The sequence below is a fragment of the Apus apus genome, unplaced genomic scaffold (assembly GCF_020740795.1).
Source record: "Apus apus isolate bApuApu2 unplaced genomic scaffold, bApuApu2.pri.cur manual_scaffold_36_ctg1, whole genome shotgun sequence".
NCBI lineage: Eukaryota > Metazoa > Chordata > Aves > Apodiformes > Apodidae > Apus > Apus apus.
Genome location: NW_026248850.1, coordinates 59,829 through 82,603, shown reverse-complemented (window position 1 = coordinate 82,603; position 22,775 = coordinate 59,829). Strand labels below are relative to the sequence as shown.

The 22,775-nt window shown below is 45.4% G+C and overlaps 1 protein-coding gene across 2 annotated transcripts in view; it reads right to left on the bottom strand.

Moving 5' to 3' along the window:
- Nucleotides 1-410: 410 nt before the first annotated feature.
- The window catches only part of LOC127396245 (maltase-glucoamylase-like), a 79,994-nt gene continuing 57,629 nt past the window's right edge, over nt 411-22,775 (bottom strand). Inside the window, exons 34-48 of one of the 2 annotated variants that reach the window (XM_051643864.1) lie at nt 22,704-22,766; nt 21,677-21,811; nt 19,643-19,727; nt 18,399-18,537; nt 17,606-17,739; nt 13,953-13,987; nt 13,747-13,863; nt 8,949-9,097; nt 7,361-7,445; nt 6,604-6,660; nt 4,805-4,929; nt 3,834-3,922; nt 3,057-3,106; nt 2,233-2,403; nt 411-724 (exon numbers count right to left, since the gene is read on the bottom strand). In XM_051643864.1, the coding sequence (XP_051499824.1) occupies nt 662-724; nt 2,233-2,403; nt 3,057-3,106; nt 3,834-3,922; nt 4,805-4,929; nt 6,604-6,660; nt 7,361-7,445; nt 8,949-9,097; nt 13,747-13,863; nt 13,953-13,987; nt 17,606-17,739; nt 18,399-18,537; nt 19,643-19,727; nt 21,677-21,811; nt 22,704-22,766 (1,497 nt within the window). In that variant the 3' untranslated portion in view covers nt 411-661. Of the gene's footprint in view, nt 725-2,232; nt 2,404-3,056; nt 3,107-3,833; nt 3,923-4,804; nt 4,930-6,603; nt 6,661-7,360; nt 7,446-8,948; nt 9,098-13,746; nt 13,864-13,952; nt 13,988-17,605; nt 17,740-18,398; nt 18,538-19,642; nt 19,728-21,676; nt 21,812-22,703; nt 22,767-22,775 lie in introns of those variants that run through there. The other variant, XM_051643865.1, reaches the window with a different exon arrangement.

Sequence of the window (22,775 nt, the reverse complement as noted above, 5' to 3'; positions counted from 1 at the left end):
GGATCCCAAACCCACCTGCCCATGGTCCTGTGGGACCTCCTGGAGGTGACCCTGCTCTGCAGGGGGCTGGACTGGGTGGTCTCCACAGGTCCCTTCCCAAACCCACCACTCAAGGATTCCACCTTCGAGTCAACATGGAACTGGTGGGAGGTGTCCAGGCCCACAGCAGGAGGTGGGACTGGATGGTCTTCAAGGTCCCACCAACCCCAACCTGTTCCATGATGATCCCAAGACCCAACATGGTGGTTCAAGATGAAATATTGACCCTGATGGTCACGATTGTGGCCCAAGTGTTGATCCTGTTCTGGGAGGTGGTGAGATGGAGGTTGGGGACATCCCCCCCTCCTGCCTTCAGGTGGCTCCACCTTGAAGTTCCCCATCAAGGAACGACTCAGAAACTGACACCAACCCACTGGGACCAGGGCAAGAGTTTTCTGGAGGGGAAGAGGTGGGAGAAGGAGAAGGACCATTGGTGAAGGTGGGAGAGGTCCAGGTGGGGCCATGGGGGGATGTTCAGGTCCAGGTGGGGCCATGATGGGGGCTCAGGACCAGGTAGGACCATGTGGGGGGGTTCAGGACCAGGTGGGGCCATGGGAGGGGGGTCAGGACCAGGTGGGGCCATGATGAGGGTTCAGGACCAGGTGGGACCATGGGGGGGGGTTCAGGACCACTCCACCCTGTAGTTCTTGCCCAGCTCCAGCTCCAGGCGGGTGATTTTCAGGACCTGTGGAAAACAGAGGAGGAACCAAAGATGGTCACGAGTGACAACCCCACCCAGCTGGGGGTTCTTGTGCCCACCCCGAGACACTTGGAGGCATCAAGAGGGTCTCCCCTAAGCCTCGTTCTCCAGGCCCAGCTCCCTCAGCCTTTCCTCCTCGGGGAGATGTTCCACTCCCTTCTCCATCTCGGTGGCCCTGGACCCTCTCCAGCAGTTCCCAGTCCCTCCGGAACTGGGGAGCCCAGAACTGGCCACAGCTCTTCAGGTGGGACCTCACGAGTGCCCAGGAGAGGGGCAGGGTCACCTCCCTGGCCCTGCTGGACACGCTTCTCCTGCTCCAGCCCAGGCCATGGTTGGTTTCTGGGCTGTCTCTGCAGGTTGCTGAGACTCGGGGTGACCTTCTCCTTGACCAGCACCTCCAGGTCCTTCTCCTCAAGCCTGTTCTCGACACGTTCTCCACCCAACCTGCCTGGGGGCCTGAGGTTGCCCCAACCCTGGTGAGGGACCTTGCACTTGACCTCGACCAACGATTTGCTGAGATGAACATGTCTCCACCTTCTGCTGCTTCATCTCCACCACCACCGGGTCCTTCCCCCCATCTCCTCCTCCTCCAGACCTGTCCCATCTTTTCCCACCCCAATCCCATCCCCTTGGCCGTCCTCCTGGAAGAGGAGGAAGGGAAATGAGCCTGGAGAAGAGGTGGGCAGCTCCATCAGTGGTCGCCTGGTGGTGGCTCCGTGGAGCTGGGGACCAGAAGGAAGGACTTCTGGGGGAGGAACTTTTGGTGCCAAAGTGCTCCGAGCTCCAAATGGGATGGGATAGAAGCATGGAATGGGTTGGGTTGGAAGGGACCTTCAAGATCATCCAGTCTCACCCCCCACCATGGGCAGGGACCCCTCCCACCAGCCCAGGTTGCTCCAGGCCTCATCCAACCTACTCTTGAAGACCCCCAAGGAAGGGGCAACCACCTTGAAGACCATCCAGAGGATGCACCAGGCGGCCCTTTCCAACCCAAACCCATCCATGACTTCCAAGACCACCCAGTCCTAACCCCCTGCATGGGCAGGGACCCCTCCCACCAGCCCAGGCTGCTCAAAGCCCCATCCAACCTGCCCTTGAAGACCCCCAAGGATGGAGCAGCCACCTTGAAGACTATCTAGATGACCCACCAGGTGGTCCCATCCAACCCAAACTGTCCATGATCTTAAAGACCTTCCAGTCTCTGCCACGGGCAGGGACACCTCCAAGCTCCAGGCCCCATCCACCCTTCCCTTGAAGACCCCCAAGGAAAGGGCCTCCACACCCTCCCTGGGCAACCACTTCCAACATCTGCCCCCCCTCACCAGGAAGAACTTTCTCCTCCTGTCCCACCTGAACCTCCCCCTCCTTCTTTGCTTCAACTCCACCAAAAAAACAAAACACCCTCTAGGTCTCCAGAACCAACTACCAGGTGTCCCAGAGAGTGCCCAAAACAGGGGTTTCCACCCCAAAAAACCCTCCCCGGGTGACCATACCTGGGTCTGGCTGTTGTAGGTGGCCAGGTGGGACGAGGGGACCACCTGCCCCTCCTGCCACACGGTCACCTGTCCTGCCACCCAGGGCAGCCCCAGCACCTTCACCTGGGTCACCTTCAGCTGCTCAGGGTCCTGGTACCCGGCGTGAAGGACCCGCAGCTCCAGAGCACCCTGGGGAGGGGGGAGGGGGCTCTTAATTAGTCCTTATGATCACTTAATGACACTGAAGAACATCTGGTCACTTCTGGTGACCTTGAAACGACTTTTAATGCCTTTTTAATTGGTTAGAATCCCTTTCTATTAGATCTTAATCACTTTTGGGAACGTAAAAATAAGTATTAATACCATTTAATGCCGGTTAAAAAATTATTAATAACTTGGAAGGACATATCAACACTTTTAAATAAGTTTTTGTGACGTTTAAATGACTTTTAGTACCTTTTAAATACCTTTTAATACAGTTAAAATAAGAATTAATAAATATTAATACCGTTTAATGGCAGTTAATAAATTATTAATAACTTGGAAGGATATATCAACCCTTTAAAATAAGTTTTTGTGACGTTTAAATGACTTTTAATACCTTTAAAATATATTTTAATACCTTTTAAATAACATTTAATACCGTTAAAATAAGAATTAATAAGTATTAATACCGTTTAATGCCAGTTAATAAATTATTAATAACGATTCTAACCAGTTATTCACGGATGAGGCAAGAAGCAGGAGCAGCCTCGCTTGGTCATTAACCCGCCCCCACCTCGCGCTAATTAATAGGTGTTAATTAAGCACCCAGCGCTAATTACCCCCCCAGCAGGACCTACCCTGGTGGCAACGAATGACGTCAGCAGGTACACGCCCTCCTCATACGCATCTGGGAAGAGGGAGGGATTAGATCAATTAACAGGCAATTAATTAATTAATTAATTGTCGATTAATTAAGAGGTTCATAAAAAAGTCCAATTAAACGCTGATTAAAAGGTCAATTAAAGAGTGAATTTAAAAGGTCAGTATATTATAGAAATTCTTCTATGAGTATTAATACACTCATTAATTAATTATTAATACCTCATATATGATTAACCTATTTAGCTATTAAGAAATGATGGCATATTTTTGGTAGTAGAGAGCATATATCTTCAATTATTAATAATATTCATCATTAAAAATATGAAATCATAGTAATTAATAATCGAACGTTATTAAATATGATTAATAAGATTGATTTAATCGTTAATTATTTCACACCATTAAGAATATTAATGTTATTAACTATATTATTAAGGATGTATTATTGCAGCAGATAATGGGATAAAGGTATAAATTATAATAATTAAACAATAATTTAAAAATATAATATGATATAATTACCTATTAACCTCCTAATAATTTAATATATTAATTTAAAATACCCTATTAATTCACTATTAATATTCATTCCTATTAATTCCTATGACTGTTAACAATCACTGACACGCCTTCATGACGAGGCCCCATGTTCACTCCAGGACCATCAATGAACCCCGTTAATCAATCAACGTGTCCCCGCCCCACCCTTGGGCGGGGCCTCCCGCGTATGCAAATGAGGGGGAGGAGCCCACCGGTGCGGACGCCGTCGTCCCAGTAGAGCAGCCCCCGGGCGCCCTGGGCCGCGTCCAGCGCCACCGTCAGCGCCAGCGGGTTCCTGCGGCTGCGGGGGGAGGGCAGGGGGGGCTGGGCCGGCCTTGTCCCCCTGGGGACCCCGCCCGCCAGCCCAGGCTGCTCCCGGCCCCACCCAACCTGCCCCTGGGGACCCCCAAGGATGGGGACCATCTTGAAGACCACCTAGATGACCCACCAGGTGGCCCCTTCCAACCCAAACCCATCCATGACTTCCAAGACCACCCAGTCCCACCCCCACCATGGGCAGGGACACCTCCCACCAGCCCAGGCTGCTCCAAGCCCCACCCAACCTGCCCTTGGAGACCCCCAAGGAAGGGGCAACCAACCACCTCGAAGACCATCTAGATGATCCACTAGATGTTCCCATCCAACCCAAACTGTCCATGACTTCCAAGACGCCCAGTCCCAGCCCAGGCTGCTCCCGGCCCCACCCAACCTGCCCTTGGAGACCCCCAAGGATGGGGACCACCTTGAAGACCATCTAGATGATCCAGTAGATGTTCCCTTCCAACTCAAACCCATCCATGACTTCCAGACCACCAAGTCCCACCCCCTGCATGGGCAGGGACACCTCCCACCAGCCCAGGCTGCTCCCGGCCCCACCCAGCCTGCCCTTGGAGACCCCCAAGGATGGGGACCATCTTGAAGACCACCTAGATGACCCACCAGGTGGCCCCTTCCAACCCAAACCCATCCATGACTTCCAAGACCATCCAGTCCCACCCCCTGCATGGGCAGGGACCCCTCCCACCAGCCCAGGCTGCTCCCGGCCCCACCCAACCTGCCCTTGGAGACCCCCAAGGATGGGGCAGCCACCTTGAAGACCACCTAGATGATCCACCAGGTGATCCCATCCAGCCCCCCCCCCCGCCCCCCACGTCCCACCCCCCCCGGCCGGTGCCCCCGTCACCTGTAGAAGGTGGTGTTGGCCACGCCCTGCTGGGGCAGGACGGACCCGCCCCGGATGTGCAGGTTGAGGTGGCCCAGGGGGGCGGGGAGGGTCTGGAACTGCCCCCGGGCCCCGAGGGGCTGGTCCTGGGGGGGGAGAGATGGGGGAGAGGGGGGGGAGAGGGGGGGGGGAAAGGGAGGGGGGGGGGGGGGGGGAGAAGGGGGGGGGGGGGGGGGGGGGGGGGGGGGGGGGGGGGGGGGGGGGGGGGGGGGGGGGGGGGGGGGGGGGGGAAAGAAGGGGGGGGGAAAGGGGGGGGGAAAAGGGGGGGGAAGGGGGGGGGACAAAAGGGGGGGGGGGAAGGGGGGGGGACAAAAGGGGGGGGGAGACAAAGGGGGGGGAGACAAAGGGGGGGGAGACAAAGGGGGGGGAGAAAAAGGGGGGGAGAAAGAGGGGGGGAGAAGAAGGGGGGGAGAAAGAGGGGGGAGAAGAAGGGGGGGAGAAAAAGGGGGGGAGAAAAAGGGGGGGAAGAAGGGGGGGGAAGAAGGGGGGGGAGAAAGAAGGGGGGGAGAAAAAGGGGGGGGGGAAAGAAGGGGGGGGGGAAAGAAGGGGGGGGGAAAGAAGGGGGGGTAGAGAAAGGGGGGGGGGGAGAGAAAGGGGGGGAGAGAAAGAGGGGGGGGGAGAGAAAGAGAGGGGGGGAGAGAAAGAGAGGGGGGGAGAGAAAGAGAAACGACACCACCACCAATCACAGCAATTAAACCAATGAACCCCGTGGGAAACTGCTCCTTTCTTCCCCACGTGTCTAAACAAACCCCAACAACCCCACCCTGAACCTCCAGCCCGTCCCAGCCGGGCGGGGCCCCTTCCTGCCCCCCCGTCCCATCTCCAGGGAAGGAGCAGCCACCTCGAAGACCATCTAGATGATCCAGTAGATGGTCCCATCCAACCCAAACCGTCCATGACCTAAAGATCTTCCAGTCTCAGCCATGGGCAGGGACACCTCCCACCAGCCCAGGCTGCTCCAAGCCCCATCCAACCTGCCCTTCAACACCCCCAGGGATGGGGCAGCCACAGCTTCCCTGGGCAGCCTGGGCCAGGGTCTCCCCACCCTCACACCCCAGAATTTCCTCCTCATGTCTCACCTCCATCTCCCTCTTCCACTTTTCATCCCTCCCCCTCATCCCATCCCTCCCTGCCCTTGTCCCAAGCCCCTCCCCAGCTTTCCTGGAGCCCCTTCAGGCCCTGGAAGGTGCTCTCAGGTCTCCCTGGAGCCTTCTCTTCTCCAGGCTGAACACCCCAACTCTCCCAGCCTGGCTCCAGAGCAGAGCTGCTCCAGCCCTCCCATCATCTCCGGGGCCTCCTCTGGCCTCTCTCCAACAGCTCCATGTCCTCCCTGTGTTGGGGACCCCCCAGTTCTCCAGCTGGGGTCTCACCAGACCAGAGGGGGACAATCCCCTCCCTTGACCTCCCTGTCACCTTCTCCTGCTGCCACCCAGCCCACAGTTGGCTTCGATGGGTCACCTGGAGCTTCTCCTCACCCGACACCCCCAAGTCCTTCTCCTCAGGGCTGCTCTCCACCCAATCCCCACCCAACCTCTCCGGGTGCTCGGGATGGTCCCCACCCCCCTGCAGGACCTTGGCCTCCTCCACCTTCATCCCTTGGGCACAGCCCCACCTCTCCAGCCTCTCCAGGATGGACCTCCCTTCCCTCCAGCCCATCGACCCCACCCCCAGCCACTCCCATCGTCTCCATGACCTCCCCTGGACCTGCTCCATCACCTCCACGTCCTTCTGGGGTGGAATAATTTATGCTAATGACTCACCGTGTGGTAATCGTACCAGCGGGCGTCGGGGAAATACGCGTCCACCGTCCTGGCACCCTGGAACCACCACTCGAGGTCAGACCAGGAGATCAAGTCACTGGGAACCCTTTTCTCCCACTTCTCTTTTTTTTTTAACCAATTCTCTCATCTCTTAAACTTTTTCCCCCCATTTTCCTGAATTTTTTTTTTCCTTTCCGCTCTTTCCTTCTCTCGGTTCCCACCCCCCTGGGTCCCTCTCTCAGTTCCCACCCCCCTGGGTCCCTCTCTTGGTTCCCACCCCACTGGGTCCCTTCCTGCTCTTCCTGATCCTGCTCTTCCTGATCTTTCCCTTCCCAAGGTTTTCGTCCTGATCTGCCCATTTCTGATGGATCCATCAGTCAAGGTTCAGCTTCTGAGCTTTCCCTTCTGACCTTCCTGATCTTTTCCTTCCTGATCCTTCTCCTGCTGATCCTTCTCCTGCTGATCCTTCTCCTGCTGACCTTTCTGATCCTTCTCCTTCTGATCTTCTCCTTCCTGATCTTTCTCCTTCTGACCTTCCTGATCTTTCTGAACCTTCTCCTTCTGAACCTTCCCAATCTTTCTCCTTCTGATCTTCCTGATTTTTCTCCTCCTGATCTTCCTGATCTTTCTCCTTCTGACCTTCCTGATCTTTCTTCTTCTGACCTTCCTGATCTTTCTCCTTTTGACCTTCCTGATCTTCCCCTTTCTGATCTTCCTGATCCTTCTCCTTCTGATCTCCCCCTTTCTGCCCCATCACCTTGTCCAACACGGGGCTGATCAGCAGGGCAGGTCCCCACAGGAACTGTCTGTAAATCTCCCAGGTCTTTCTGTCTTCCACAAACCTGCAAAGGGACAAAAGGGTCCAAGGTCAAACCCTTGGTCTGGACTTTTCCCAAAAGTCTGGAGCTTTTCCCCCCCACACTAAAACTACAATTTCCCCAACCCTTGTTTGGCTTGGAAGGACCTCCAAGGACCCATGGGCAGGGACACCTCCCATCACAGCAGGTTGCTCCAAGCCCCACCTGTGGAGTCCCCTCCTCCTGAAGGAATCTGAGTGTACTTCAGGCACATGAAGGTGCTCTGAGGTTTTCTGGAGCCTTCTCTTCTCCAGGCTGGACAACCTCAACTCTCTCAGCCACTGCTCTTCCCTTGTCCACCCATGTAGTCTCTCCATCCTAGAAGGCCACCAGGTTGGTCTGGAAGGGCTTTGGGGAAGCCACGCTGGCTTCAGATCCCTCCAGGAGGTACCTCCAGTACCTGACGGGTCTGCAGGACCTGTGAGACCCTGGCCCAGGTTGCCCAGAGAAGCTGTGGCTGCCACATCCATGGAAAGGTCCCCCACCAGTGTTACATGGGGTTTGGAGCAACCTGCTCTGGTTGAAGACATCCCTGCCTGTGGAACTAGATGACCTTTGAGGTCCCTCCAACCCAAACCACTCAGTGATTGGATGATTCCACAACTCCAGGTTGCATCTCATCAACTCCTCTTAATTCTCATGGACTTGGGTGGCAACTCCTAATTAATCATAGAACCATAGAATCATCAAGGTTGGAAAAGACCTTCAAGATCCTCAAGTCCAACCATCTGCCCTACAACCCTGCGACCACTAAACCATCTCCTGAAACACCACGTCTACCCGTTTTTGGGAACGTCTCCAGGGATGGTGCCTCCACCACCTCCCTAGGAAGTCTGTCCCAAGTCCTCACCACTCTTTCGGTCCTAAGGTCCAGTATGAACCTGCCCTCGTGCAACTTGACTCCATTTCCTCTTGTCCTATTGTGGGTCACTAGGGAGAAGAGCCCAACACCCACCTCACCACAGCCTCCTCTCAGGGAGCTGTACAGAGCAACGAGGTCTCCCCTCACCCTCCTCCTCTCCAGGCTGAACAGCCCCAGCTCCCTCAGCCTCTCCTCATCAGACCTGTTCTCCAGACCCCTCATCAGCCTTGTTGTCCTTCTCTGCACCCTCTCCAGCACCTCCATGTCCTCCTTCTCCTGCAGCACCCAAACCTGCCCCCAGTGCTCAAGGTGTGGCCTCACCGAGGCCAAGTAGAGGGGCAGGATCACCTCCCTGGTCCTACTGGTCACACTATTGCTGATGCAGCTCAGGATGGTGTTGGCCTTCTGGGCCACCTGGGCACACCACTGGCTCACGTTCATCCAGCTGTCCACCAGGTCCCTCTCTGCTGGCCAGCTCTCCAGCCACTCCTCCCCAAGCCAAAGGTTGTGTGGCCAAAGAGCAGGACCCAACATTTGGCCTTCTTGAAACTCATTCCACTGACCTTGACCCAACAACCAAGCCCGTCCAGATCCCTCTGCAGTGGAGAAGGAAGGACCACACTTACTCATGGAGCAGAGGACGGACCACGGTGGAGCCATGGGCGTGGGCTTCATACATCAAGGTGTAGAGGTAGGGCAGGAGGGAGTATCTGATGTTCAGAACTTTCCTGGAGATGTCCTTAAAGGCTTCATCCCAGGCAACAGGGTCTTGTCTCTACATGAATTAGAAGAACAATGACTAGTTATTCAAGAACTGCTCCTCTGGTTGGACAAGGGGTGGAGGAAGAAGAAGAAGGAGGAAAAAAAAGCCTCCTCCAGCATCTTTTGTTCATCATAAATTCTAATCTTTATCTGTCATCTTCTGGTCCTCAACAGGGCCCTGGTGATGAAAAGGTTAATTTAATGGATTCGTTAATAAATGAGATGATTTATTGTGCTGTTGTTTTTTTTTTCTAGGAGGGAGTGAGGAACGTTCAGGGATGTTGGATGGTCAGTTCTGGTCACTTCTGTGCTGGTTTGGGTTGGTGGGTTTGTCGGCAGGGCCCCATGGGTGGCTCTGGGAAGATGCTGAGAAGCTTCCCCAGCTCCACAACCAGCCAAGGAGCCACTGGAGGGGCAGTAGATGCTCCTCCGGGTTGAACATATGAAAGAACTGAGATAAAGGTTGAGCAGAGCTAGCAGAGAAGAAGACCTGGGCTGGAGAAGCAGAGAGGTGCCCATGGTTGGCGAGGAAGGAGGGGAAGAAGGTGCCCAAGCAGAAGTTTCCCTGCAACCCGTGGCGAGATGGCAGCTGTGCCCCTGCATCCATGGAGGAACATGGTGGGACATTCCCTGAAGGTGCCAGGAGGGGTGAACTTGGCCAGTGGACTCGGATTTGCTGCTAACGGAGTTGGATAATGCAGCTGTGGAGGACCCTGGGCCAGGGGAGGTGACAGTTCCCCAAGACTCTGTGGGAAGCCCAGGCTGGAGCAGCTCCTGACCAGGCGGGAAGCACTCAAGGAGGAGAGGTTCATGGAGGACTCTCTCCCATAGGAGGGACCCCGTGGGGAAGCAGGGGAGGGCTGTGAGGAATCCTTCTGGAGAAGGAAGGAGCAGCAGGAACCACCAACCCATGAAGTGACTCCAAACCCCATTTGTTTTGCCCTTCACTGGTGAAGACCCTTCCTTGTCCTCCCCTTGACCCATCAGCTTTGAGTTGGGTTTCTCCTCCCCATCCCAGGGTGTGTGTTGGGGGGAGGAGAAGTTGAGGGAGGGACCACGGGGCTCGTTTGTTGTTGTCCTGTTGGGCCCAACCCAACGACACGGGGTCAGTTCTGGCCTTGGTTCATCAACGGGGACTAATGAAGGAGGAGAAACCCAAGGTGGGGTTGGTCCCTTTGAGGCCACAGTGGTGGCCTCAGAAGTGGGAGACGTTCTGGAGAATCTAAAATGGAGGAAAAACTCTGCAACAAGGTTTAAAAACCATAACGTGGAATGAAATCGATTCAATAATATCAAGAAATACCAGAAAATGGAAGGAAAATCTATTAAAAATTAATTAAAAAGTACAAAATGCAGTGAAATCGATTCAAGAATTTAAAGAAATACTAGAAAATGGAAGAAAATCTATTAAAAATTAAGAAAAATATAAGTTAAATCTATTCAATAATATAAATAAATATTATAAAATGGAAGGAAAATCTATTAAAAATTAATTAAAAAGTACAAAATGCAGTGAAATCAATTCAATAATTTAAAGAAATGCTAGAAAATGGAAGAAAATCTATTAAAAATTAAGAAAAATATAAGTTAAATCTATTAAATAATTTCAATAATGTTATAAAATGAAATAAAATCTGTTCAGAAAGGGATAAATAACAGACATTTGAATGAAATCGATTCAATAATTTAAAGAAATACTAGAAAATGGAAGAAAATCTATTAAAAATAAATAAAATCCATCAAATCCAATCTAATCCATTCAATCATATAAACAAAGATTAAAAAATTGAAGGAAAATCTATTAAAAATGAATAAAAAATACAAAACGCAGTGAAATCGATTCAATAATTTAAAGAAATATTAGAAAATGGGAGAAAATCTATTAAAAATTAATAAAAAATAAGTTAAATCTACTTAATAATTTAAATAATAATATAAAATTAAATAAAATCTATTCAAGAAGGGATAAATAATCAAAATTTGAATGAAATCTGATCAATAATATCAATAAACACCAGACAATGGAAGAAAATGTATTAAAATGAATTAAAAATGTAAGTTAAATCTATTCAATCTTTTAAATAATAATAGAAAATGAAATAAAGTCTATTAAAAAAGGGATAAATAATAGAAATTGGAATGAAATCGATTCAATAATATCAATAAAGACTAGAAAATGGAAGGAAATCTATTCAATAATATATATAAATAATCTAAAATGGAGTTAAAATCTATTCAGTAACAAATAAAATGCAATAAAATCTAATAAATAAATCATAAATAAAATCTAGAAATAAAATTGAATAAATGGAATAAAATCTGTTCACTAATATAGAAATAATACAAAATTGAATAAAATGTCCTCACTAGTATAGAATATTGACATAAAATTGATTCATAATTATATAAATCATATAAAACTGAGTGAAATTTATGAGGTAAATAAATATATAAAATATATATGATAATATAAAAGGATATAATAATAGGTAATATTAATATAAAACTATATAATAAGTAGAAATATAATGACATTGAGATATGAAATTATTAAAGTATCTAATATATGAAATTATATTATTAAAGTACCTAATATATTAAATTATTGATTATCTAATATATGAAATATATAATAAATATCAATATATGAAATAAATATATAAAATATACATACTAATATAAAAGGATATAATAATAGGTAATATTAATATAAAACTATATAATAAGTAGAAATATCATGATATTGATATATGAAATTATTAAAGTATCTAATATATGAAATTATATTATTAAAGTACCTAATATATTAAATTATTGATTATCTAATATATGAAATATATAATAAATATCAATATATAATAAATATTTTATATATGTGTAAAATTAATAATATCAATGTTTAGAATAATATAGAATGGAATAAAATCTACACAATAAAATCTTTACCAATCAATATTAAAAACTGAATTAAATCGATTCAATAATTAATATTAACATGGAATCAAATGTCTTCCATAATAGCAAAAGCCATCATGAAAAAGTGAATAAAATATATGTAAATCATATAAAATTGAGTGAAATCTCTTGTATAATGTAGATATATAAATATAGATAAATAAATACTAAAAAATGGAATAATCTCTATTTAATATATAAAAATAATATAAATATTAGCTAATAATATTAAATAATATTATTAATATCAAATAATATAAATAATATCAAATGAAATTAAATCTATTCAATAAAATACATTTATAATCACTACAAAATAGAATTAAATCTATAATATCAATAATAAATAATAAATAGTAAATAATATACAATATATAATATATAATGCATAAATAAAACATAATATATAATGTATATATAATATATTATATAATATCTATAATATCTATCTATATAATATCTATATCTATTATATAATATCTAATATCTATTATATAATATCTATGATATATAATGATATATTATATGATCAATTATATATAATAGTATATTATATCATAATATATAGTATATAAAAATATCTAATATATAAATATTATAAAATTGAACAAAATTCCTTCAAGAACATCTACATAATTAAAAATTGAACAAAATCCGTTCAGCAATGAGATAAATAATAAAAATGAGTGAAATTATTCCATCATGTAGATCAATAAATATAGATCAATCCATTAAATAAGTCCTATAAAAAAATGGAATTAAATCTGTTCAATTAAATATATAGAAATTATATCAAATGGAATTAAATCTGTTCAATTAAATATAGAGAATTAATACCAAACTGATGGATTTCAAACTAAAAAGAAGCATTTTAGTGTCTCAGAGGGGTTTGCTGAGGGACAGTTGGAAGAGACCCCCCCAAAATCCCACTCTCCTTCTTCAAACGGGGCGTGGCAGCCTCAGCATCACAGGATGTCGGGGTTGGAAGGGACCTCTGGAGGTCATCCAGTCCAACCTCCCGACCCCAGCAGGACCCAAACTAGGGCAGGTAGCTCCGAAAGGCATCCAGGTGGGTCTGGAAAGTCTCCGGAGAAGGAGACTCCACAGCCTCTCTGGGCAGCCTGGCCCAGGGCTCTGCCACCCTCACAGGAAGGAAGTTCTTCCTCATCTTGAGGTGGAACTTCCTGGGCTCCAGTTTGAATCCGTTGCCCCTCGTCCTGTCCCAGGGCACAAGTGACAAGAGCTTGTCCTGCCTTCTTGCTGCCCTCGTGTATTGATGGACATTCATCAGATCCCCCCTCAGTCTTCTCCTCTCTAACTGATCAGCCCCAGGTCCCTCAACCTTTCCTCATCCCATGTTCCGCTCCATCCTCCCGGTAGCCTCCCCAGTAGATCCCAGTCCCTCTGGAACTGGGGAGCCCAGACACAACACTCCACGTGAGGTCTCACCAAGGCTGAGTAGAGGGGCAGGAGAACCTCCTTGACCTGCTGGCCACGCTCCTGATGCCCCCCAAGACACCCGTGGCCACCAGGGCAAGAGACCTTGGCCACCACGTCCCGTGGAGAACTTGTCCACCAGGACTCCAAGGTCCTTCTCCAGGGAGCTGCTCTCCTAGGTCACCCCCTCCCCTGACCATCCAAGTGGCAGGGCAAAAAGGCAGGAAACGGGGAAGAAAAGGGGGAAATCAGCAAGAACTTCAGCCCCACCCGAGCTCCTTTGCCGTTGTGGTTCCTGGAGAAGGGGTAGAAGGCCCCGAGCTCCATCCAGCGGGCGCAGAGCTCGTACTCCGAGTCCTGGAAGAAGCCGCAGATGTCGGCTCCGGTCTGGGAGGAGAAGGAGGAGTCAAGGTCCCCGGCAGTGCCACCAGGAGGGGGAGGAAGAGGGGAAGGTCCAAGGAGGAGAAGGAACCCACGTAGGAGATCCCGAAGAGGCTGAATTCCAGCATTCCTGGGAAGGGGAAGGAAGAGAAGGGGGGGGTGTCACGTGGTGGGAAGGTGGGCAGCAACGTGTGGGTGTCACACATGGGAACATGGCAAAAGAAGAGATATAAATATAAATATAAATATAAATATAAATATAAATATAAATATAAATATAAATATAAATATAAATATAAATATAAATATAAATACATCCATAGAAATGTATGGATAGAGATAGAAACATAGACAGCAATATATAAATTTATAAATATATACATATATATTTATAAAATATAAAAATATTTAAATAAATATATAAATACAAAAATATATTAATTTAAATATTAAAATATATATAAATATGAAAATATATACATTTGAATATATATATCTAGATCTAAATACATAGATATAAATGTATGGATATAAGGATAAATATATGCATAAAGATAAATATGAAAATATAAATATTAACATAGATATGAGAATATAGACATGAACCTATAAAGATAAAAATGAAAATATAAAAAGAAAATAAAACTATGAAAATGAAACATGAAAATGAAACATGAAAATGAAACATGAAAATGAAACATGAAAATATGAAAATGGAAATAATTATAAGATGTAAATATAAATATGAAGATATGTATTTAGATCTACATCTATATTTATATTTTCATATTTATAAATTTAAACATATGGATATAGAGATAAAGATAAATATAAGCATAAATATAAACATATAAATATGAAAATGTGAATATAAAAATATGAAAATTAAAATATAAATGTAAAAATAGAAGTGTGAAAATAAAAATGTGACAATAAAAGTATTAAAATAAATATGAGTATGAAAATATAAATACAAATACACATATAGATATAGATCTAAATTCATAGATATTAATGTATGGATATAAAGATATAAATATAAATATATAAATATGTGTATAGAAATTATTATAGTCATGAATATAAACATAAATATAGATACAGATATAAATGCAAAAATATACATGTATGGATATAGATAGAAACATACATATAAAAATATATATGAATATGAAAATGTAAATATAGAATATAATTGTATAAAATATGAATAGAAATATAAATATGAAAATATAAATATAGATATAGAATTAAAACCATAGATATAAACATATGGATATAGATACAAAGATAAATATAGACATCAATATAAATCTATAAATATAAGTTTATAGATACAATTATAGTCATGAATATAAACATAAATGCCAATTAAATATATAAATATAGATATAAGTACATAAATATAACCATATAAACATATGGATAGAGATATAAATATAGTCATAAATATAAATATATAAATATAAGTGTAAAGATATATAGTCCTAAACATAAATAAAAATATAAAAATACAAATGGAGATATACATATATATATAAAAATAAATATATATATATATAAAATATATATAAAAATATATAAATATAAATTTAAGTGTAGAGATAAAAATAATAAAAAATAATAAATAAAAATAATAAAATAATAAATATAACCACAAATATAAATATAAAGACAAGGACAAATATAAAAATACAAATGTAGATACAGATGTAGATATATAAATACATATATCAATATAAATATAAACACAAACATAAATATAAATAAAGATCGAGAGAGATCAATAGACATAAAAAGGACCAGAGATACAGACAGAAATGGAGTCATAAACATCAATATTAAATAGAACCAAGTCAAGGAATTGGTGGAAAATTCGGATTTTGGCCCATTTTGGGTGTGAAACCCTGGAATTGTTGGGAAGGAAACAAGGAAGGGCCGTGGAAGAAAGAGACTGAGTGGTGGGTTTGGGAAGGGACCTCTGGAGACCACCCAGTCCAGCTCCCTGCAGAGCAGGGTCACCTCCAGGAGGTCCCACAGGACCGTGGGCAGGTGGGTTTGGGATCCACCCCCTCTCTGGGCAGGTTGTCCCAGGGCTCTGCCACCCTCCCAGCTTCTTCCTCAGGGTGAGGCGGAACTTCCTGGGCTGCACTTTCTGCCCCTCGTCCTGGCCCTGGACACTGCCGAGAAGAGCCTGGTCCCACCTTCCTGATCCCCCCTGGAGATGTTGATCAGCCTTGAGGAGACCCCCCCTCAGGCTCCTCCTCTCCAGCTGAACAGCCCCCGCCCCCTCAGCCTTCCCTCCCGGGAGAGATGCTCCATCCCCTCAGCATCTTGGTGGCCTTTGCTGTCCCCTCTCCAGCAGCTCCTTGTCCATCACCAACTGGGGAGCCCAGAACTGGACCCAGTTCTCCAGCTGTGACCCCCAGGGCAGAGCAGAGGGGCAGGAGAACCTCTCTTGGCCTCCTGGCCACACTCACACCCCCCACGAGGCCACTGGCCTTCTTGGCTACCCGGTCACATTGTTAGCTCACAGCCAGCCTGTGACCACCAGGACCCTGAGGACCTTCTCCATGGAGCTGCTCTCCAGCAGGTCACCCCCACCCTGTGCTGATCCACGGGGTTGTTCCTCCTCAGATGCAGAACTTCCCACTTGCTCTTGTGGGATTTCGGGAGGTTTCTCCCTGCCCAGCTCTCCAGCTTGTCCAGGTGACCCTGGGTGGCAGCACAGCACCCCCTCCCAGTTCGGTGTCACCAGCTGAGGGAACATCCCATCCTTCCATCTGGGTCATTAATTAAGATATTGAAGACACATTTTCTGAGCACACCAGTCTGTGTGGTGGGGTTGATGTGCTGGAGGGAAGGGAGGTCCATCCTGGAGAGGCTGGAGAGGTGGGGCTGTGCCCAAGGGATGAAGGTGGAGGAGGCCAAGGTCCTGCAGGGGGGTGGGGACCATCCCGAGCACTCGGAGAGGTTGGGTGGGGATTGGGTGGAGAGCAGCCCTGAGGAGAAGGACTTGGGGGTGTCGGGTGAGGAGAAGCTCCAGGTGACCCATCAAAGCCAACTGGGGGCTGGGTGGCAGCAGGAGAAGGTGACAAGGAGGTCAAGGGAGGGGATTGTCCCCCTCTGCTCTGGTCTGGTGAGACCCCAGCTGGAGAACTGGGTCCAGCTCTGGGTTCTCAACACCAGAAGGACGTGGAGCTGTTGAAGAGAGGCCAGAGGAGGCCCCAGAGATGATGGGAGGGCTGGAGCAGCTCTGCTCTGGAGCCAGGCTGGGAGAGTTGGGGTGTTCAGCCTGGAGAAGGTTCCAGGGAGACCTTAGAGCACCTTCCAGTGCCTGAAGTACCTTCAGATCCCTCCAGTAGGTACCTCCAGTTCCTGAAGTGTCTCCAGGAAAGCTGGGGACAGATGTTTGACAAGGACGTGGAGTGATGGGACAAAGGGTGATGGATTAAAACTGGCAGAGGGGAGACTGAGGTTGGACATGAGGAGGAAATTCTTCACCATGAGGGTGGTGAGAGCCTGGCCCAGGTTGCCCAGGGAAGCTGTGGCTGCCCCATCCCTGGCAGTGTTGAAGGGCAGGTTGGATGGGGCTTGGAGCAACCTGGGCTGATGGGAGGTGACAAGAGATGGGTCTAGATGATCTTTAAAGGTCCCACCAACCCCAGCCAATCTGTGAATCGATGCCATTGCCCCCATCAGTTGGGTCCACATGAAGGTATTGACCAACCTGATGAGCTCAACCTACCAATGATGGATTTATCCAGCTGGTTCCAGGCTGCTGTGTTGTCCCCCAGCCAGTGCCCCGCCCACTTCCCACTGCTGGGGTAGGTGGAACGTGTGATGACGATTCCTCGCTCCTTGGTGACGTTCCTCAAGACACTGGGTGGAAGCAGGACAAGGAATCAAGGGGGGGAGGGGAGAACCAAGAGAACCCTGAAGGAGCTTCTCCCCAAACCAGCGGGTGGGATTTGAGCACAAGAAGCCAAAGAGCCAATTAATTTGGGGGGAGTTAATTGGAATTGACTCCGATCCCATGTCAACGGGAGCTGCTAATTAAGCGTCGACCCGCCCATCGTTAGAAAAGATTAATTGGTGAAGCAAAAAGGTGCTAGATTGAGGGTTTCCAGTTAAAAATAGAAATAAAAGTCAAAGTTTAAAGTTTAAAATATAATAAATAATAAGAATTTCCAGAATTATTAGAGATTTATAGATAATTATCAAGAATACAATATATAATATATAAAATGTAATACATAACATGTAATATATAATAATACATTAACATATAAAATATAATATCTAAACATACAAATATTAATTATAAAATATAATATATAATGTGTAATCATGCATATATTAATTAAAATATCATAGATAATATATAACAAGACATAATTAATAAGGATCTTGAGGTGGTCGGAAAAACAATGAGGGAGAAAAATGGGTTTGGGGTGAAATTTGATCACAGTTCTAGACATTCAATATTAATTTGTCAAATATTTGGGGGGGGAAAGGGGGAAAAACCAACGGGGACTTACTCGAGGGTGGGTTTGGTTTGGGACCATCCATAGAGGTTGTGGACGTTGTAGTGAGAGACGGTGGAACCATCCGGGAGAACCTGTTGACCTTCCATGCAGATGGTCTTGAAGGCCAAACCCTCCTCTCGGGAGCCCAACTCTGGAGAAAAAGGGACCAAACCAACTGGATTGGAACAAATTCTATCCCTTAAAATGCGAAAAAGTTGATTTTTTTTCCTGATTTTGGGTCGTTTTTGGGGGGTGTTCAATTTCTGCCGTCGTTCCTTTCCTCGTGGTGAGAAGGTTTTAGAGTTGCTGAATTTCAGGGATTCTGGAAACGGCCAAAATTGGTTTCAGGAATTTCGGATTCTGGCAAAATGAGGTTTTTAGACATTCCAGAAATGGTGAAATTGGGTTGCAAAAAAAAAAAAGTTGAAAGGCTGAAAATTTTAACTCAGAAGGAAAAGAAAATCACTGTCTCCTGTAACTTCCTCATCAGGAAATGGAGGGAGAGTGGGTGGGATGAGTGGACAGTGAGGTGGGTGGAGATCTGGAGTGGGACAGAGCTTAAGGTTGTGATCAATGGAGAAGGGTGGATTTGGAGGCCTGTGACCAGCGGTTCAACATCTTCATCCATGACCTGGAGGAGGGGACAGGGTGTGACCTCAGCACGTTGGCTGGTGGCACCAAACTGGGAGGTGGTGGTGACACTCCAAGGGGATGTGCTGCCATGACCTGCAGAGCTGGGCAGAGAAGAACCTCGTGAGGTTCAACCTGTAGGGTCCTGCACCTGGGGAGGAAGAACCCCAGGCACCAACAGAGGTGAGGGGTGGACCTGCTGGAGAGCAGCTCTGAGGAGAAGGACCTGGGAATCCTGGCAGAGAAGAAAGGATCCACAAACCAAGACACTAAATATAGGAAATGTACAAAAAATATAAAATACTAAAATATTTTAAATATATATATAAAAAAAACCCTGAAAGCGACATCCTTGACCATGTCCAAAGCAAATCCCACCAATGGGAACCAGACCCCAACATCTGGCCAAGAGAGACCTTAATTTCCAGGTGTTACGTGGCCCCTGGTCCATCTCTGAATAGAAGTAAGAGCTTTGGTCACCTCCAAAAATAGGCTGGACTTCACTTCTGGGTCCAGTTTCTGGACCAGATTAAGGGTTCACGTCCCACCCAGAAGGGTCAGAAGTTGGACAGAAACCCGAGAGACCCTAAAAGGTCTCAATGTTCCCCAGAAACACCCGGACTTACGGGGCATGTAGGGCGGGAAGTTCAGCTCTTGGTTCCTACAACCACCCACGGCGCCTCTCACGAAGCTGGAAGGTTCATTCATGTCCTGGGAAGAGGTGGAGAAACACCAGGGGAGTCAATTTCTCCCCCCGTTTCAACCGTTGGCTCCTCCCACTTGTGCCCCCTATTATTTAAATTTCGTCCTCTCCATTCAAATGATTTAATTATCTTAATTAAATGATAGAAACCCCAGATTTTTGATGGACACCCCGTTGTGTTTCCACAGTTTCATCTCCAATCAAGGGTGGTTCAAAGAGGAATTTGTCCCCAGGGGACACTCTGAAGATTCAAATTATTAATAGGGATTAATTCTAAAGGGATTTTATTAATATTTCTAATTAATAATTAATCAGGACCTCAGATATTACAAGACAAGACTGGACACTTCTCTCGTTTTTTTGCCCTAATGGTCATTAAGCTTCTGGTAATTAAATACTAATAAACAGTGAATAAATGGTGATAAAGAAGGTGCTCAATTAATTAATTTAATTAACAATAGGGTGAGTAAACAGCAATAAATAATGTAAAGAAATTGTATGGAAAACAAGTGATAATAATAAGGTGAATTAATGGTAATAAGTAATGTGGGAAATTAATGGTAATAAATAAATAATAAATCATGTGGTAAATAACTGGTTATTAATAAAGAGTGGATAAATGGTGATTAATAATCAGTAATGTGAGAAATTAATGGTAATAAATAAATAATAATGTGTTATATGAACTTAATAAATGGTAATAAATAAATGGTAATAAATAATATGGTAAATAAATGGTAATAAATAAATGCTAATACATAATGTGTTAATTAATTAGCAATAAATATTGTGGTAAATAAATAATGAGGTAATTAAATAGTCATAAACACGGTGGAAAATGAATGGTAATAAATAAGGTGCTAAATAAATGTTAATTAACAATAGGGTGAACAAATGGTAATAAATAAATTATATTAAAAATTTTGGTTAATTCATGCTAATGATTAAGTAAATAAATGGTAATAAAACCTAATAAATATTGTGATAAATAAATAGTAATAAGTAAATAATAATACATCATAGTAATAAATAATAATAGATAATGTGGTAAATAAATAGTAATAATAATAATGTGGGAAATCAATAAGATGGTAATTAAATAGTAACAGTAAAATAACATGGTGAACAAATAATATGGTAATTATATGGTAATAAATAGGGTGGTGAAAATAATAGCATTATTAAAGGGTAGTAAAGAAGGTGTTAAATAAATGAGATGGTAATTAAAGGGTAATAAATACTGTGGGAAATAAATTATATGGGATTCAGTTTTGTTAATGTGGGGGATAAATAATATGGGAATAAATTATATTAATAATGTGGTAATTAATAATATGGGAATACATTGTATTAATAATGTGGGGATTCAATAATATGTGAATTAATTGGAATTAATAATGTGGGGAATAAATAATATGGGAATAGATGTTATTAATGTGGGAAATACATAATATGGGAATAAATAATATGGGAATTAATTGGAATTACTAATGTGGGGAATAAATAATATAGGAATAAATTATATTGATAATGTTGGAAATAAATAATATGGGACTTAATAATAAGGGGAATAAATAATATGGGAATAAATGATATTAATAATGTGGGGAATAAATAATATGGGAATTATTTGGAATTAATAATGTGGGGAATAAATAATATGGGAATAAATGTTATCAATGTGGGGAATAAATAATATGGGAATTAATTTGAATTAATAATGTGGGGAATAAATAATATGGGAATAAATGGTATTAATAATGTGGGGAATAAGTAATAATTTGGTAAATAAATGATATGGGAATTAATGGAAGTAATCATTACATAAATAATATGGGAATAAATTGTATTAATGTGGGGAATAAATATTATGGGAATAACGATGTGGGAAATACATGAGATGGTAATTAAGTGGCAATTAATCCGGTGGAAAACGTGGCTGGTTTTTCCCACTTACGATCCAGATCCCGTCGAACTTGATGCTCTGGGCGGGGTCCCGGGGGTTGTCATAGAGCTCAGTGACCTCCTGGTTCCACCAGGCCCAGGTGGAAGGGCGGAAGAAATCGGGAACTGCGGCGTGAGCGCGGTACAGCTGGGGGGGAGGAGGAGGAAGAGGAGGGAGGGAAGGGAAGGGAAGGGAAGGGAAGGGGAGGGGAGGGGAGGGAAGGGAAGGGAAGGGAAGGGAAGGGAAGGGAAGGGAAGGGAAGGGAAGGGAAGGGAAGGGAAGGGAAGGGAAGGGAAGGGAAGGGGAGGGAAGGGGAGGAAGAAGGGGAGGAAGAAGGGGAGGAAGAAGGGGAGGAAGAAGGGGAAGGAAAGGGGGGGAAGGAAGGAAGGAAGGAAGGAAGGAAGGAAGGAAGGAAGGAAGGAAGGAAGGAAGGAAGGAAGGAAGGAAGGAAGGAAGGAGGGGGGGAAAGGAGGGGGGGAAAGGAGGGGGGGAAAGGAGGGGGGGAAAGGAGGGGGGGAAAGGGGGGAAGGAGGGAGGGGGGGAAGGAGGGAAGGGGGGGAAGGAGGGAAGGGGGGGAAGGAGGGAAGGAAGGAAGGGGGGGAAGGAAGGAAGGGGGGGGAAGGAGGGAAGGGGGGAAGGAGGGAAGGGGGAAGGAAGGGGGGGAAGGGGTGAAAGGGGAGAAGGAAGGGGGGGGAAGGAGGGAAGGAAGGGGGGGAAGGAGGGAAGGGGGGAAGGAAGGGGGGGAAGGAGGGAAGGGGGAAGGAAGGGGGGGAAGGGGTGAAAGGGGAGAAGGAAGGGGGGGAAGGAGGGAAGGGGGGAAGGAAGGGGGGGAAGGAAGGGGGGGGGGTGAAGGAAGGGGGGGGTGAAGGAAGGGGGGGGTGAAGGAAGGGGGGGGTGAAGGAAGGAAGAGGGGGGAGGAAGAAAGGAAGGAAGAGGAGGGGGAGGATTTTGATAGCATTTTAGTTGCAGAAACCTCCCGGAATTGTTCCCACTGTTCCCATTTCCTCCCCCAGTTGTGCCCCCCAGTACCACCAGTTACCTCCACCTGGGTGTCCCAGTCCAGGGAGTCGTTCACCTCCACATTGGGAAGATCCGGCCAGACCTGGGCGGG